The 16569-nt window shown below is 40.9% G+C and overlaps 2 protein-coding genes across 2 annotated transcripts in view; both read right to left on the bottom strand.

Moving 5' to 3' along the window:
* Positions 1–16569, bottom strand: part of cox4i1 (cytochrome c oxidase subunit 4I1) — a 215925-nt gene that overhangs the window by 178149 nt on the left and 21207 nt on the right. The gene's annotated exons all lie outside the window — the stretch shown is intronic.
* Positions 1–16569, bottom strand: part of LOC140381638 (chromodomain Y-like protein 2) — a 36658-nt gene that overhangs the window by 13454 nt on the left and 6635 nt on the right. Inside the window, exons 2-3 of the mRNA XM_072465712.1 lie at positions 7273–7861; positions 5760–5977 (exon numbers count right to left, since the gene is read on the bottom strand). Coding sequence (XP_072321813.1) covers positions 5760–5977; positions 7273–7861 — 807 coding nt within the window. The remainder of the gene's footprint in view (positions 1–5759; positions 5978–7272; positions 7862–16569) is intronic.

Here is a 16569-nt window from a genome sequence, read left to right as displayed (position 1 = left end):
TTCCTTTACCTTTCCATCAATAGTTTCCCTTAACCAGTACATATCTGCCATCTTTGTCTTTACATTCCAAACTCTGTTGTCTGTGGTTGTTCACATTCCAAACAAAATGCGATTGCCGTGTCTGGTGTGAATGGAATGCAGCTTGATGTGGTCCGTGCACAAAAAAACACAACATCAGACGTAGCGCACTTTATTTAGTAAAGAGGGCAGGTTACTTGGCCGCGTCTCCTCCTTTTATTGATGTCCTTATTTAATTTTCGCACAAATTACTTTTTATTTTCCACTGGCATTGCAGCCAGGAGCGCTTAATCCGTCGCTTTGCCAACTACTTCGCAATTTCCTCAAATACCACCAGATTAGGGTATGACCCCTCTATTTATCTACAAACTTCTTCCTTCTCCCACTGACAGTTTTCGGCTCCTTTGTCTGCCATTTTCCTCTGCTTTCTCTGTTGTTTTCTGGCGATTGTGATGTTTGTCCCGGAAATGTTGCCTATTGGTGACATTTAGGTCCGATGAACGGGAACTGAGCCTGAAGTCTCATTCTAAACGTACGGATACATATCTGATTTATTACCGTATAGCCACAGTAAGACTTCTAAAATGTACTTAAGCTAGGTGCCAAAAACAAATGTGTCAAGCAAAAACCACCAGTCTCTTCAGAACAATATAAATGTCTATTATGTGACCATTACTTGAACTCACAATGAATGGATCTATCTCATGTTGCTGTTCAGTTCTGTGTTTTGTATTTATCTGAGAAGCACTTCAGCTTCTGTTGGTGTTTTGAGCACTTGATATTCTACCTTCAAAAGTCACCAGAAGAGTTGGTGGATGTGAGAAGCCATGCCTCAGTTTTCTTCTCCTTAATTTCTCACTGATGTGGTGAAGCATTGCTCATTGTTGATGAATAACATATGTCTTGAGCAAAAAAGACCTTCTGGCCTTTGTACTGGAGGTCTCCTTTAACTTTTGCAGCTTTCATGATGCGCTCCTTCTCACGATGGTTAAGAAACCTCATTATCAGACCTCGTGGTTTATCAGCTTCTGGTCTACCACAGGCGATGTGTTCTTTCTATAGTGATGGAAGGGACAGCAACTCCAGTCCCAGATATAAACTCCAGAAGGATCTTCTGGAAGAAGCCCTCCCAAACTCAAGGATCCAGGATCTTGTATTTCATATTCTTGTTATCAACCGCTTTCAGCTTCCATAACTCGTCCACAATGTTCGAGATCGAGATATGCTGCTCCGCCTCATCGAGTTATGCTGCTCCCCCTCATTGGCGTGTGCGCCGCCTGTTCCTCCCGCTTTTAGATCTAGTATTTTGGCTTAAATTTGACTCTGACTTCAGCCCTCAATAACGCCATGTCCTGCTGCATTTCATTTACCTATTGTAAAGTAGAAAAAGCTTCAGTTGTAGTCATCTGGACTCAGTTTGAAAAAATAGACGTTTCGACTCTGACAGAAAAGTTGAGACCTTTAGAAAGCAGAAAAGGAGGTGCTTTCTAAAGGTCTCAACTTTTCTGTCACCTCTAAACACATCCCTACAGAGGACTACATCACAGCCACTGAAACGGCAATTAGAAACAACAAAATGACTGAATCGGAGGCTGCAGACCTGAGGCTACGTGTCACAGCGACCCTGAAGAGTGCCAAACCACCGCCTTCAAATATCACATCTGAAGAGAGAAAAGCACTTTCAGCCCTGGAAAAAGATCATAGCATCAACATCCTCCCAGCAGACAAGGGACGTTGCACTGTGATTCTCAACGCAGCTGATTACGAAGCCAAAGTCCACACCCTCCTCGAGGACACGACCACATACGAGCGCTTGAAAAGAGATCCGACCAGTGGCTACAAGAAGAAAGTGATAGACTGTTTACAAAGGCTGGAAAAAGAGGAAGCGATAGACCGGCCTCTGTATTACAGACTGTATCCTGGTGAAGCCATGCCTTGCATTTATGGCCTTCCAAAAATACACAAAAAGGAGGTTCCACTCAGACCCATAGTGTGCAGCACAGATTCCATCACTTACAATGTGGCCAAGCATTTAACAACTATATTGGCTCCACTTGTGGGGAATTCGGTACATCATGTGGAAAACACGCACAACTTTGTGGATAAAGTGAAACATCTCCAACTGGACCCAGATGACCTCATGGTTTCATATGATGTTGTGTCCCTGTTCACCTGCATCCCGACCTCTGATGCAGTAGCAGCAGTGAGGATCAGACTGCAGGAAGACACCACCCTACAGGAAAGGACCAAACTGACACCTGAACACATATGTAAACTGTTGGACATCTGTCTGAACACCACTTACTTTCAATTCCGGGGACAATTTTACAGACAGATTCATGGCTGTGCCATGGGCTCGCCCGTCTCTCCCATAGTGGCCAACCTGTACATGGAGCACTTTGAGAAGAAGGCACTGTCCTCATTCTCAGGCATAGCCCCAAAACTGTGGCTCCGCCATGTCGATGATACTTTTGTAACAATTAAGAAACAAGAGCTGGAAACCTTCTCTGATCACATCAATGCTGTGGACCCACATATTAGGTTTACAAGAGAAGACGCTAAGGAGAATCGCTTGGCCTTTCTTGATTGTTCCACGATCAGAGGAGAGGACGGGAAACTCCAAATAGAAGTATATAGGAAACCTACACACACGGACCAGTATCTGCTCTTTGGTTCCAACCACCCACTACAGCACAAGCTGGGGGTGATCAGAACCTTACAACGCAGAGCTCAAGGTGTGCCCACCAGCTCAGAGGGCAAGAAGAAAGAGGAAAAACATGTCCGAAATGCCCTCTCAGCCTGTGGTTACCCCGCTTGGGCTCTCAACAGAGTGAAGAGAACCAAGAAGCAGGACAAAAGGGAAACTGAACAGAGAAGGAAGGGTGTTTCTATCCCTTATGTGTCTGGCCTGTCGGAAAAACTGCAGAGAATTTTTAGACAACACGAAGTCCCTGTTTATTTTAAACCAGGAAACACTTTAAGACAAAAACTGGTTCACCCTAAGGACAAGTTGCCGACTCAAAAACAGAGCAATGTAGTTTATTCGATCCAATGCAGTGAAGAAAGCTGTAAAGAACGGTACATAGGTGAGACAAAACAGCCTCTACACAAGAGGTTTTATCAGCACAGAAGAAATACAAGTTCAGGACCACAGAGTGCCGTGCATCTCCATCTTGAAGCCTCTAATCACTCGTTTGAAGACGGTGAGGTGAAGGTTTTAAGCAGGGAGAAAAGATGGTTTGAAAGAGGAGTCAAGGAAGCTATTTTTGTTAAAAAAGAAAGACCTTCTTTAAACAGAAATGGAGGGCTAAGGTTTAATCTTCCTGTTATTTATAATGGGTTACTGAACCCCTGGAAAGGTAAAGGACATTTAGATGCTAATCAGGTACTCAGGGTGGTTGAGCCAGGGTCTCACAAAGACAAAGAGGTTTCTAATAGCTCATTAAGATTCTGAATAGGCTAGCTCGGTAGATACAAGGGGGAGTTTCTGTTGAAACAAACAACTCTTTCTACTTCAGGAAGGCTCCTCCCAATGGGCGGGTCTTACCACAGAACAGTATTAATATCGGAGTTCTCGATCTAAATTCTTTTATTGACAATGACTCTTGGATGAGAGTCGAAACGTCTATTTTTTCAAACTGAGTCCAGATGACTACAACTGAAGCTTTTTCTACTATGGAACATGCCTGGACGAATGAGGGATTACACCGACATACCTATTGTAAAGTTATGTCTCTCCCGTCTGTTCTGTCCTGAGCTCGGCTGTGTTGTGACGGTCGGCCTCTCAGAAGCTGAGCTAGCATTGGTCCATTTGTCAATCTTTTTATTCTCATTTCTCATTCAAATATTTTCTCCTGTATTTGTACTTTTAATATAAGTACAATATATGTACAATTTGGTCAACAAAAAATCCAGAAATATTGTTTAATAACCTCACTGCTTTATCATGAGCTATGATAAATAAAAACTTCATTAAAAAGTCCTGCTTATTATCTTATAAAAATACTAGAACCATTATACAATCAATGTCCGCCCTATAAACATTTTGTGACTTTATTGAGTTATTTCTCCAGTATTTGTCAAAACTGGAAGACGGTATTTTAGCACTGAGCATGAGTTAAGCAGCAATGCCATAAAAACACCTGCTATTTAGTGATTACACTGATGCTTGTATCTCTATCATCTGTACTTGCTGCAACAGGGAGAAGCACAAGACCACCTGACACTGACGGGTAGATTACACTATGCGTGTCCGGCGCTACACTATGTCACAGACAACCTCCAAATGAGGGCGCGGACCCTCACTTACTAGCTCTGTGGGTATTTTTGTATTTATTTTTTACACCAAATAAGTGTTATATTTATAAACTTTATTAAGTCACATGCATCGCAAATCATTTGTTAACTAACAATAACTAAACTAGATAATTTGCGATGGCTGAAGCCATTGCTAGAGTCTCTCTCTCTCTCTCTCTCTCTCTCTCTCTCTCTCTCTCTCTCTCTCTCTCTCTCTCTCTCTCTCTCTCTCTCTCTCTCTCTCTCTCTCTCTCTCTCTCTCTCTCTCTCTCTCTCTCTCTCTCTCTCTCTCTCTCTCTCTCTCTCTCTCTCTCTCTCTCTCTCTCTCTCTCTCTCTCGCTCTCTCTCGCTCTCTCTCGCTCTCTCTCTCTCTCTCTCTCTCTCTCTCTCTCTTGAAAATCATGGAAAATATAATAAATTGTAGAACATATAGTGACGCGTGATGACGTCATTTTAGGGCTATTTGTTTTACAAATATCATTTTGTTCTTCTTCTAGATGTGTTAAGTCTCTTCATGGAGACTCAGGGCTGTGGAGCCCTGAGGAGCACAGAAACCAGCTGTTTGTGAAGTCAAAGTCCACATTTAATACCCAAATTACTATTTATTCTACAGCAGAAGTGCAGATAACTTCTGTTTATTAGATTGCTCACAACACTTAAATGTACATGTGTTTAGGCTTTAGTGCATTTTGCGTAACTGGGATATGATATTTTATTGAAAAAAGTACAAAGTGTGTGCCACTGTAGGAATTATGTACTGCTATTTATCTATTAACAAATATAAACGGCCTATACTTTGACTTTGTCACAGATTCTCTTCTTTGCCATAGACTCACTATAGATACTGCATCTGAGGGAACGCCCACTAACAGAGGGTTGGAATACGGGATATTGGCCAAATACAGACACAAAAATACCATGGAGCATAAATAAAATGAAATTTCCCCATGTGGGACAATAAAGGATTATCTTATCTTAAAGTATTCCAACGGCCCAAATTTGTTAGTTGTGCTTAAACTACACATAATCCACCAGGAAACATCTTGTTTGCTATAGAATAAGCAAAGAAGAGATAATTCTGTAGAATGTTTAATTACCATATTTGCCTGTAATACACACACTTTTGGCCCAAATCTGAGTCTTATTTCCTCGTGGCGTGGACTGCCGATTAGACGGAGACAGACTGTTCCAGCTGACTCAGTAGAAGACGTAAATCTATGGGAGACGAGAGATGCGATTGTTTATGCTAATAAACAAACGCACGTGTGTGTTGTATCAGTTCGCACGGGGGAGTGCACATGCGCACTTCCGCCTGCGTTCTCAAATCGCCAATCGCAATCGTCCATTGCGCCTTTAAGACTCATTTAGAAAAGATGATTTATCACCAAAAAAGAACATGAGCCGATGAAAGATAAAACTTAAGAGTAAATATAAACTGTCCTCACCTCAGGTGTTAATGCGTTTTTGTCTGTTGTTTGGCTGGACAGAAGCACATGGGTGAAGCCTTCCTCTTTTCTCACCACGATGTCTCTGAATCGACAGTTGCTCTCGTTCTGTCGCACGTTATACCTGAGCCGCTTGTCAATGGCGCTGCTTTTGTCTTCAGCCAGCTTCCGTTTGACCGAGTTGTGCAAATGCATTTTTCCATTGACAAGAGGGAGGCCTAAAGTCAACAAAACAAGTCACTCAAGTCAATTTCTGTCAAAAAATTGGTGCTGGCAGGTAGCATCACCAGACATGCTCACATATGTCTAGCTTTTAATTGGACCTCCACAGCCCAGTGTGGGTTTAAAACACCCACACATCACAATGAATGGAAACCTACTTTATCAAAGTAATTTGGGTTGAATTAACACAAGTTAGAACAATATATACAACAGGATTTTTGACAAACCCAAAGGTTAGCAAGTTATGAGCTTGCAAGTTAGTCATATAACATGATGAAATTGATTCGTATTATCTCCTCGGCAACAGCTGTTGGCGTTTCTCCACTTCATTAATACATTAATGTGGTTGCTCTCAGGGTGAAAACTTTTAGGTAACTTCAGACTTTCTATTTCATCAACTATACTCTACTACCAAACATGAGTTCATGAGTTGTTTTGTCTTCTCATTCTATTATTTTTGTGCACAATCTCAAATGTTGTTAGAACACAAGGAAACACACAGACTAATAGGGTTGTGCATCAATTAGTCGACTAAAAGAAGGCAAAGCATTGTGCTGGAAAAAGCTCTCAAAACTATTGTCTATGATCAAGTTCAGGCATTTACAGAACATTTACATACATCTTCTAGTTATTTATCTGTAAAAAGGCAAATTAAATGACTGAATGAGTCCTACAAACTAAAATAATGTCATCATTTTTATTATTAAGTGATTTTTATACGAAAAATTCCCAAATCTCTACATGAATATGCCTGTAATGATTAACTGCACTGGTGCATGCTCTGGACTGTGACCCAGGAGAAAAAAACGGAGGCCAATGAGTCGTATTGTACCAAAGAAACCATATTGTGCCTTTTGGGACCATTTTCAGTCTGACGTACCGTGCATAATAACATAATGTTCTAATTATTTTGTTTATAATTTTCAAACTTTTTAGCAAGTTGTGAGTCACATAATTGATCCATAAATGCCTTTAACTGAACATGTTATAAACATGTTATAATTATTCAATAATGATAAAATTCGGTCACTAATTTTGCCTAAATTACCTATAATTATTTATAAAGCTGTAAAAGCTCAGTTTTGAACAGATTATGGAATTATGGTATATTTGACTATAGACTATTCACTTACTATTTGCAGTTGTGTGGGTCCAAACAACTGGATTATTGAACATAGCACATTTTGTGAAACCATTGATGCTGTTTGTTATAGAATATTTAGCACAAAAGTTATAATACAGTTGTAGTGTGGCGGTGCAAAAATGTAACCAATAACTCTTGTGTTCTTACCAAGTTCACTGGTGAACTGTTGCTGGGTCAGGTCTGTGTGTCCTAAGTCCTGCCTCTCTGGAGGTGGTCTCTGGGGTCTTGTTGCTGCTCTGTACAGGACGGGCTCCATGTCTCCATTCTCAAGTCCATTCTGACCATGCCTGGCCGCCTGAACTGGAGGGACGTGAGGCAGCACAGGACCCGGGGGGCCTTTGTATGTGATGGTTTTGTTGAGTCTGTCTCCTAAAGGATGTTTTCCACTAGTAACGCCTAGCTTTTTCTGTTTGTGGGTGGTACCAGCTGACCCCCCTCCAATGTCCAGCACAGTCCCAACTCTCACAGCGGAAGAAATAGTCCTTTTGGTCTTTTTAGTTTCTGCCTGAGCTCTAGAGTTTTCCTTTGGGGTGGAAGGATGACAATGGATTTTGGATGTTTTCGGCCGTTTTTGTGAGTGTATTTGCAAACTATTAAACTGATCAATGAACTCCTCACAGTGAAGTAGATGGTACTCCGGTTCCCAAGTGTCCTCTTTACTCCCATAGCCTTTCCATCTGATCAGGTATTCCCACTTGCCCTTTTTGTTTCGTCTCTTGTCAACAATACGCTCCACCTGGAAATGTAAACATAAAAGTTCATAAATGTCATATACAAATATTTCCAAAGTAATAGCCACTTGTAACTAAAATCTTATTGCTAGCCATTTTTTCTTTTCCTACATCATTATTGAAGGAAACTTGCTGATGTCTTAATGTGTTTTTATTTATAAGATAAGATAAGATAAGATATTCCTTTATTGTCCCACATGGGGACATTGATGCAACGCAGGAAGATACAGAGGTAGATACAGAAGAAAAGAAATGTTATTCAAATTGCGTTGCTTTTTGACAGCTACCAGAAACATTTCCCTTGGATGTTGACGTGACTGAAAAAAAGAAAGACATTTTGACATTTTGACTTGTTTTGAGTGATGACTCAGAAAAAGCCATCCAAAGAAAAGAATACATCGGGATTTAAACAATTTAAGATGACAGATTATAACATTTGCGACAAAATGACCTCACAAGTTAATGCTAGTATGGATCTATTCAAATATCTGGATAGGGTGACTTCCTGTATGACTTCCGAGTAGACGCACGTTTCAATCCACTGCTGCCGAACTTTGTCTTCAAAAAATACAATTTCACCCATAAAATCCCAAGAAACGAGGAGCAAGAGCTGAGATGAGCAAAAGCGGGGGAAACACAAGACTGGTGGCGCTACGGGAAAATAGCCCGCCTCACAAGCAAACGAGGCTAACATGGCTAACAGGCCCAACACAGCTGCTGACAGCCGCGCTCCCCACCGGTAAACAAAAGTCCATCCCGGAAGTGGGGTCTCCATGCTCGCACTTGTCCGAAGGTGGAGGGGAGATCACCTTACACCGACTGGCCATTAAGATGCATGAAATAAAAAGTGAAACACAACGTGATGAGAGTAGAGCTTGGCGCGGCCGGATTTGAAAAATAAACTCTGACATAAAGGAGGTAATAGAGGCAGGAGCAGTTGGAGAATGCATGGATGAAGCTGAACAGCTTATTTCAGACAATATGGACGAGCTGCAGACAATAAGATAAGATAAGATAATCCTTTATGAAGGCCGAGATGGAGCCGTTGCCGACCCATGATGCTGCCGACAGGAAGTCCAGTCCAGATCACGTAGACCCAATCTCAGACTTGTGGGGGTCCCGGAGGGAGAGGAGGGAGATGATGCTGAACGTTTTCTGGAGAAGATCATTCCAGAGCTCCTTATTGACCTTATACTGCCCCACCTACTTTTTCCTTTTCCCCCACATGATCACCACTTCTGTTGTAATCGCACTTCCGGTCCAGTGAGAACTCCTTGGTTTAAATGGAGAACGAGGGAAAAGTCTCGCCGCTAAAACACGCTATTTACTTTATTCTGGAAACACGTCTGGTCGCCACCATTCCAACTAATCCTCCTTCCAGTTGTATAAGTTAACATAGAGCTGCCGACCTCAAGAGAAAATAAGTTATACACAGACTAAAAAGATGTTTTTGGGCCGTCCAGGGAATTGTTGACTTGTTGGTCACATGAGCATGGACATTTTACACAAAGCATTCTATTTTATAGCATATTTAGTTGTGAGACTTTTCCCTCGTTCTCCATTTAAACCAATGGAGTTTCCACAACGACAGTGCTGATTATGTGGGAAAAGAGGGAAAAGTGGGCGGGGCGGAAAAGGTCGATAAAGTAGATTTGCATACTGTTGTGTTCGACCAGAGAGTTATCAATTCGAAAATGATAAATGGCAAAATCAATATGATCAATCCAATGTCGAAAGTTTTACAAGTAGCATCCTTTAACATTAGAGGCAAACCCAATCAAACGATCAAACATTTTTACAAAAATTATAAAAGAAAGAGTAGGCGGAGGGGAGTTGCAATATTGATTGCAAACCAAATCAAACCGAATATCTTTTGATCAGAGGTTTGACTGGAAAGACAAAGAGGGCAGATATGTTCTGGGTAAAGGAGCTAATGTTGCTAAATGTTTGCAGAGTTACAGCTCAGTTACAGCAGAGTTACAGTTGGTTGTGTCTTTCACATAACCAAACTCTTCCCCGTCACACTGGTGAGTTTACAATATGCTGCTCTCTCCTCTGTTGGGCTTTAGTTGCTGCAGGTTGATGCAGCACAAGCTCCGTGTTAAACGAAAGCACCACAAGTCGTTCCGTGCGCTCCACACATCACAGATTTGTATGTTTTTAATTTAATATGTAGATTAAATGAATCATCGAGGCAATAAAATAATAAAGCTTTTTCGTAATGAAATTACTTGATTTACCTCGAGTAATCGTTGCAGCCCTGCACTATTGTGTACTAGATGTATGTGTAAATATCTCATGCTATAACATGGGCACCTGCGGCTTATTGACAGCTACATGTACAATTTATTTTTCTTTGTAAATTTTGTTGGTGAGGCTTTTATTCAGGAGAGCTGTATAACTCAAAGTACGGTATTTGTTAAAGCTTATAAATCTGAACTCTCAACAGGAATAATATCAAAATGATATAAATGTATTGAGATGATTCAGATTGCCACTTGACTAATTATATTTAAAAGAAATTGACGGACGATGAATGGGAAAATATATGTACTTCTCAGTGGAGGACCACAAAATCACATTATTTGGAGGGAATTTTGATGAAAAAATGTGTCACGTTTCTTAATAACACCATGTCAAAGGTCCCATTATTCACAAGGAAAAGGACTGTTGGAGAGAGTGTGGCAGCCAGGAGACAAACCACTATCATGTGAGACTGTCCTGTCGTTCAGGGATATTTGACTTAAATTAATAAAAGTAAAGTATCTGAGCCTCAAAAGTCCTGCCATGGAAACAATCAACAAACACCTTTGGCTCATACTTCTGGCGGCAGGAAAAAAGGCCATAACAAAGAAGTGGACGACACAAACTGCACCAACGATCAAGGACTGGACTGATGTCGTAACGGACTCAGACAAATGGAAAAAATGACATTCAGATTTATTTAGGAAATTGACGGATTTTACCGATTTTGATTTAAATATGCCATGATTTAGTTTATATTTACGTTTAGTTGATGTTTACTTGTGTTCTTTAAATTTCTACTCTCTGGCTGTTTTGTGTTTTGTACTATTGTTTGTTCATAAAATTTGAGAAAAGAGGGGAAAAAATCATAAGAATTAGAAACATCTAACTACATTTTTATACAAACAATATAATGAATCCTCTATTTTTGACCAATGCCCGTTTCATTGTTTGATTTTCTAATCTGCTGGTTTAATTTTTCTGCTGGTAAAATCAACAGTTGTGTGCAGCTTGTGGAGGCACCTGGGGCTGTCATTTTGGGCTTCACAACAATACACGGAATCTAATTGTTTCTATTGAAACGTTTCTGTTCCTATTAGAACTGAAGGAACACATTCTTGACAATTTCATAAAAACATAACAGACATGAACATAATGCACACAAATTTACAATAAATACATTTGGTGTTCATGTAATTACACATGTAATAGCAGAACACATGACACATGTAATAGCAGAACACATGACACATGTAATAGCAGAACACATGACACATGTAATAGCAGAACACATGACACATGTAACAGCAGAACACATGACACATGTAATGTCAGAACACATGACACATGTAACAGCAGAACACATGACACATGTAATATCAGAACACATGACACATGTAATAGCAGAACACATGACACATGTAATATCAGAACACATGACACATGTAATAGCAGAACACATGACACATGTAACAGCAGAACACATGACACATGTAATGTCAGAACACATGACACATGTAACAGCAGAACACATGACACATGTAACAGCAGAACACATGACACATGTAACAGCAGAACACATGACACATGTAATGTCAGAACACATGACACATGTAACAGCAGAACACATGACACATGTAACAGCAGAACACATGACACATGTAATAGCAGAACACATGACACATGTAACAGCAGAACACATGACACATGTAATAGCAGAACACATGACACATGTAACAGCAGAATACATGACACATGTAATATCAGAACACATGACACATGTAACAGCAGAACACATGACACATGTAATAGCAGAACACATGACACATGTAATATCAGAACACATGACACATGTAATAGCAGAACACATGACACATGTAATAGCAGAACACATGACACATGTAATAGCAGAACACATGACACATGTAATAGCAGAACACATGACACATGTAACAGCAGAACACATGACACATGTAACAGCAGAACACATGACACATGTAACAGCAGAACACATGACACATGTAATATCAGAACACATGACACATGTAATAGCAGAACACATGACACATGTAATAGCAGAACACATGACACATGTAATAGCAGAACACATGACACATGTAATAGCAGAACACATGACACATGTAACAGCAGAACACATGACACATGTAACAGCAGAACACATGACACATGTAATAGCAGAACACATGACACATGTAACAGCAGAACACATGACACATGTAATATCAGAACACATGACACATGTAACAGCAGAACACATGACACATGTAACAGCAGAACACATGACACATGTAACAGCAGAACACATGACACATGTAATAGCAGAACACATGACACATGTAACAGCAGAACACATGACACATGTAATATCAGAACACATGACACATGTAACAGCAGAACACATGACACATGTAACAGCAGAACACATGACACATGTAATAGCAGAACACATGACACATGTAAACGCAAAACATATGTGACTCGCCACGGCAATTGTCGGACCATGTCGGCCTCGGTGAAACTGATAAAAACAGCATTTTACTTTTTTTTCCCCAAATTTGTGATTTTCATTTTTTTGCAGAATGTGCTAGTTGAAGTTATGAATAAGCCCCTGTGTGCTTCAGATAACACTATTGGTTGTCTTAAACGTATACATTAAGCTGTTAAAAATGTGGAGTTTTCGGGTCTTTTTCTTGCTCTCCTGGGGGGCGTCACCTTTTTCTAGCCAACGTGTTGTTTACATTTTCCACCAATCAACTGTAATCCGCATGGCTACAGCTGCGTGCTCTGCATGCTCTCTGTGTTTTCTCTCATTACTCCAGACCGTCTGCAGAGCACAGTCTTCAGAGCTTACATTTCCTGGACTACATTGCAACGGAACTGTTTACTCAGGTACACTTTTACTTTACTACTAAATTATTGCTTTAACGCTGTGTTTTAAGGCGGTCTCGTGATCACTTTAGAATCTTACTTGTCTGCTCCGGTGGAGCTAATGCTAAGCTAACATGGTGCACTCTGCAATACGGGCTTAATGTGACTACTTGCTGTTATCACCATGTTATCGGGTTATTTTTCGGCGTTGGTTGGCCCGTGGGTTGTGTGGGTCGTGCTTTGTGTCTGTTTTATGGTGCTAAACCGGCTGTTACCCCCACAGCCCGGAGCTAAACGCAGCTATTCGGAGCTAAGTTGTAAGCTAAACTTTGCTATGTTATCGGGTTATTTTTCGGCGTTTTGTCTGTACAAATTATATACTTATGTAGTATTTCTTGACCCGTGGGTCGTGCTTTGTGTCTGTTTTATGGTGCTAAACCGGCTGTTAGGCCCGGAGCTAAACGCAGCTATTCGGAGCTAAGTTGTAAGCTAAACTTTGCTATGTTATCGGGTTATTTTTCGGCGAGGGAAGAGAAAAAAACTACAACTCCCGATACCACTTCTGGTCACGTGGCTTACGTACGTTGCACGTCACGCACGCACTGCGTCACTCGAACCAATCACGCGCTTGCCTGGCCATTATCAGCTTCCTGTGTGTCTCTCTGTGCACGGTGTTGGGAGAGACAACAGGACGGCTGAACCAGGTAAGCTTTGCGACTAAAACACCCACTTTTAATCACTTTAATGTGCGCCGGTTTTAAACTCGAGTGTATGTTTATGTTTTGGTGTGCTGTTCTGTAAGTGTTTTGCTTTTACGAGCCGTGTTATCTCAAGTGAGCTAGCTAGCATCGCTAGCCGATGGCAGATGTCCCAATATCTCCGCGTTTTGCATCTTAAATACACCGTTAACGTCACAATGTGAACTGTTACTGTGTTATTCCCATATTACTGTTAACCCTAATCCTTTTATCCCCCTTTTCAGAATTGGCAAAGACACCCTGACTGACATGACCTGTCTCTACGTGAAGTCTGCTAAGGAGCGTGGTAAGTGTAAAACATTATTTTGGTGATTTTCGTGTTTTAATGATTAGAGTATAATTAACCATAAGCAACATCTGTTTTTCAGGTGAGCCTGCAGTTTGTACATCAAGCTTCAGATCACTGTGGAAACAGCTTCTCCAACACATCAGAAGCTGCAGGCCACGCACAGATCATCAGATTATCAAGCGAGCATACATGAAGACCAGGGTTGACACTTTGGAAGACATCGCTGAGGTTAGTTTATATTATTTGACTACTGTAATGTGTAAACATTAGCCTGGCAAAACTTCAGTGCTGCTCTCTGCTTAAGATATGTTTCTTCTGTTCTCATTTTTTTACAGTGTCGCCCTTGTCATCAGGTAGTGGAAAACAGCTCTCCTGAGTCTCACCTCAATATCCCACAGCTTGTTGGAACGGCGGATGGCAAAGTTTGTCAAGAACTTGGACTGGCAGAAGCATCTGAGTCCCTTCTTCAGACGGCTTCCAAAGATCAAGAGTTATCAGCACTTCAGGTATTTATATTGAAACTCTCACATTGTGTTAAAAAAAAAAAAAAGTTAATGAGTGTTTTATGTGAAATAGTTAGCCATTTCTTAAATGTCCTGTTATTTGTTTACAGCTTTGATGCCAAGAGCCGAGAGTCACAGCACTGAAGAGTGCACAGACGAAGAAGAGGATGAGGATGTGATCTCTGATGTAATTGGACTCTGGTGGTGTACATATCATATCTATTATCTCATATCTCATATATTCAAAGCCATGGACCCGTTGCAGTTCGTATACCTGGCCCTGGCATCTGTTTATAAGAGTTCTTCTATTAAGAGTGTTTTTTAAACTTCCTATAAGTTACTGTCCTTTCCCCCTGTATCTACTGCGTTGTAACATTAAAGGCTCTTATCTTATCTTTTGTTGTTTGTGTTGAATCATTCAGTGCACCATTGTTGGTGCACTGAATCACCTGTGAATTATGTTTATCGACAAATGCAATGAACCCTATTCTCATTCTGATTCTTTGATTCTATTCAGGGCCTTTTGTAATCCAAGTATTTCCATTTTAATATAGTAACTTCTAATTCTGATTCAAGTCCAGTTACCATCAATAACAACACTCCTCTTGAGTCTTCAGTGACAGCTGTAGGGGGAGGTGGTGTCAGTGTGACAGGGGGGAGGGCTTATCTCAATGAAATGCTAATGAGCCCCCCTGTGACTCTGGGCTCTCCGGTGAGAAACTTTGGAAGCCGTTTTCTCAGTGAATGGGTTTGAGAGTTGTATACATTCAAATGACCACAACTTACTTAAATATTATCAGATCTACATGAGTGAGACATCATTGGAAAGCTTTGAATTCACACTTTCAGAATCTGTGAATAACTCAAAATGTCTCCGGGTAGACATGTAACTGGATTGGCCACGGTCAGTCACATATGACACATGTAACAGCAGAACACATGACACATGTAACAGCAGAACACATGACACATGTAATAACAGAACACATGACACATGTAATAGCAGAACACATGACACATGTAATAGCAGAACACATGACACATGTAATAGCAGAACACATGACACATGTAATAGCAGAACACATGACACATGTAATAACAGTACACATGACACATGTAATAGCAGAACACATGACACATGTAACAGCAGAACACATGACACATGTAACAGCAGAACACATGACACATGTAATAGCAGAACACATGACACATGTACACATGTCATGACACAAGAGTGGGTCCAGCTCGACTCCGACGGTCCCTCATCTGCCTGAAGAGTGGGTCCAGTTCGCCTCAGTCGGTCCCTCATCTGAAGAGTGGGTCCAGTTCGCCTCAGTCGGTCCCTCATCTGCTTGAAGAGTGGGTCCAGCTCCAGTCTCCCTCGTGTCCGTCTGTCCGTCTGTGAGAGTCGGATCTCTCCTTCACTGAAACTCCTCCAGGTTTCTACGCTTTTTTCCCAAAGAGGTTTTTTTTGTAGTTTTTCCTGGCCGAGAAGGAGAGTCTAAGGACAGAGGACCCTGGGACATCGTCCCTCGCCACCACAGACATTGTCTGACTCCCTCGCCACCACAGACATTGTCTGACTTCATCGCCACCACAGACATTGTTGATTCATTTCTCCCTGTGGCCCTCAGAGGCAACTGTTGTTGTGATTTTGGGCCTTACAAAAATAAATTGATTTGATTTGATTTTATGTAATAGCAGAACACATGACACATGTAATAGCAGAACACATGACACATGTAATAACAGTACACATGACACATGTAATAACAGAACACATGACACATGTAATAGCAGAACACATGACACATGTAATAGCAGAACACATGACACATGTAACAGCAGAACACATGACACATGTAACAGCAGAACACATGACACATGTAACAGCAGAACACATGACACATGTAATAACAGAACACATGACACATGTAATAGCAGAACACATGACACATGTAATAGCAGAACACATGACACATGTAATAACAGAACACATGACACATGTAATAGCAGAACACATGACACAT

Source organism: Eucyclogobius newberryi, unplaced genomic scaffold (genome assembly GCF_026437365.1).
Source record: "Eucyclogobius newberryi isolate DKJ021-1_F unplaced genomic scaffold, fEucNew1.0.hap1 SCAF_5, whole genome shotgun sequence".
In the NCBI taxonomy this organism is placed as follows: Eukaryota; Metazoa; Chordata; class Actinopteri; order Gobiiformes; family Gobiidae; genus Eucyclogobius; species Eucyclogobius newberryi.
The sequence above is the reverse complement of the archived record's forward strand: the minus strand, read 5'-3'. Positions and strand labels throughout refer to the sequence as shown.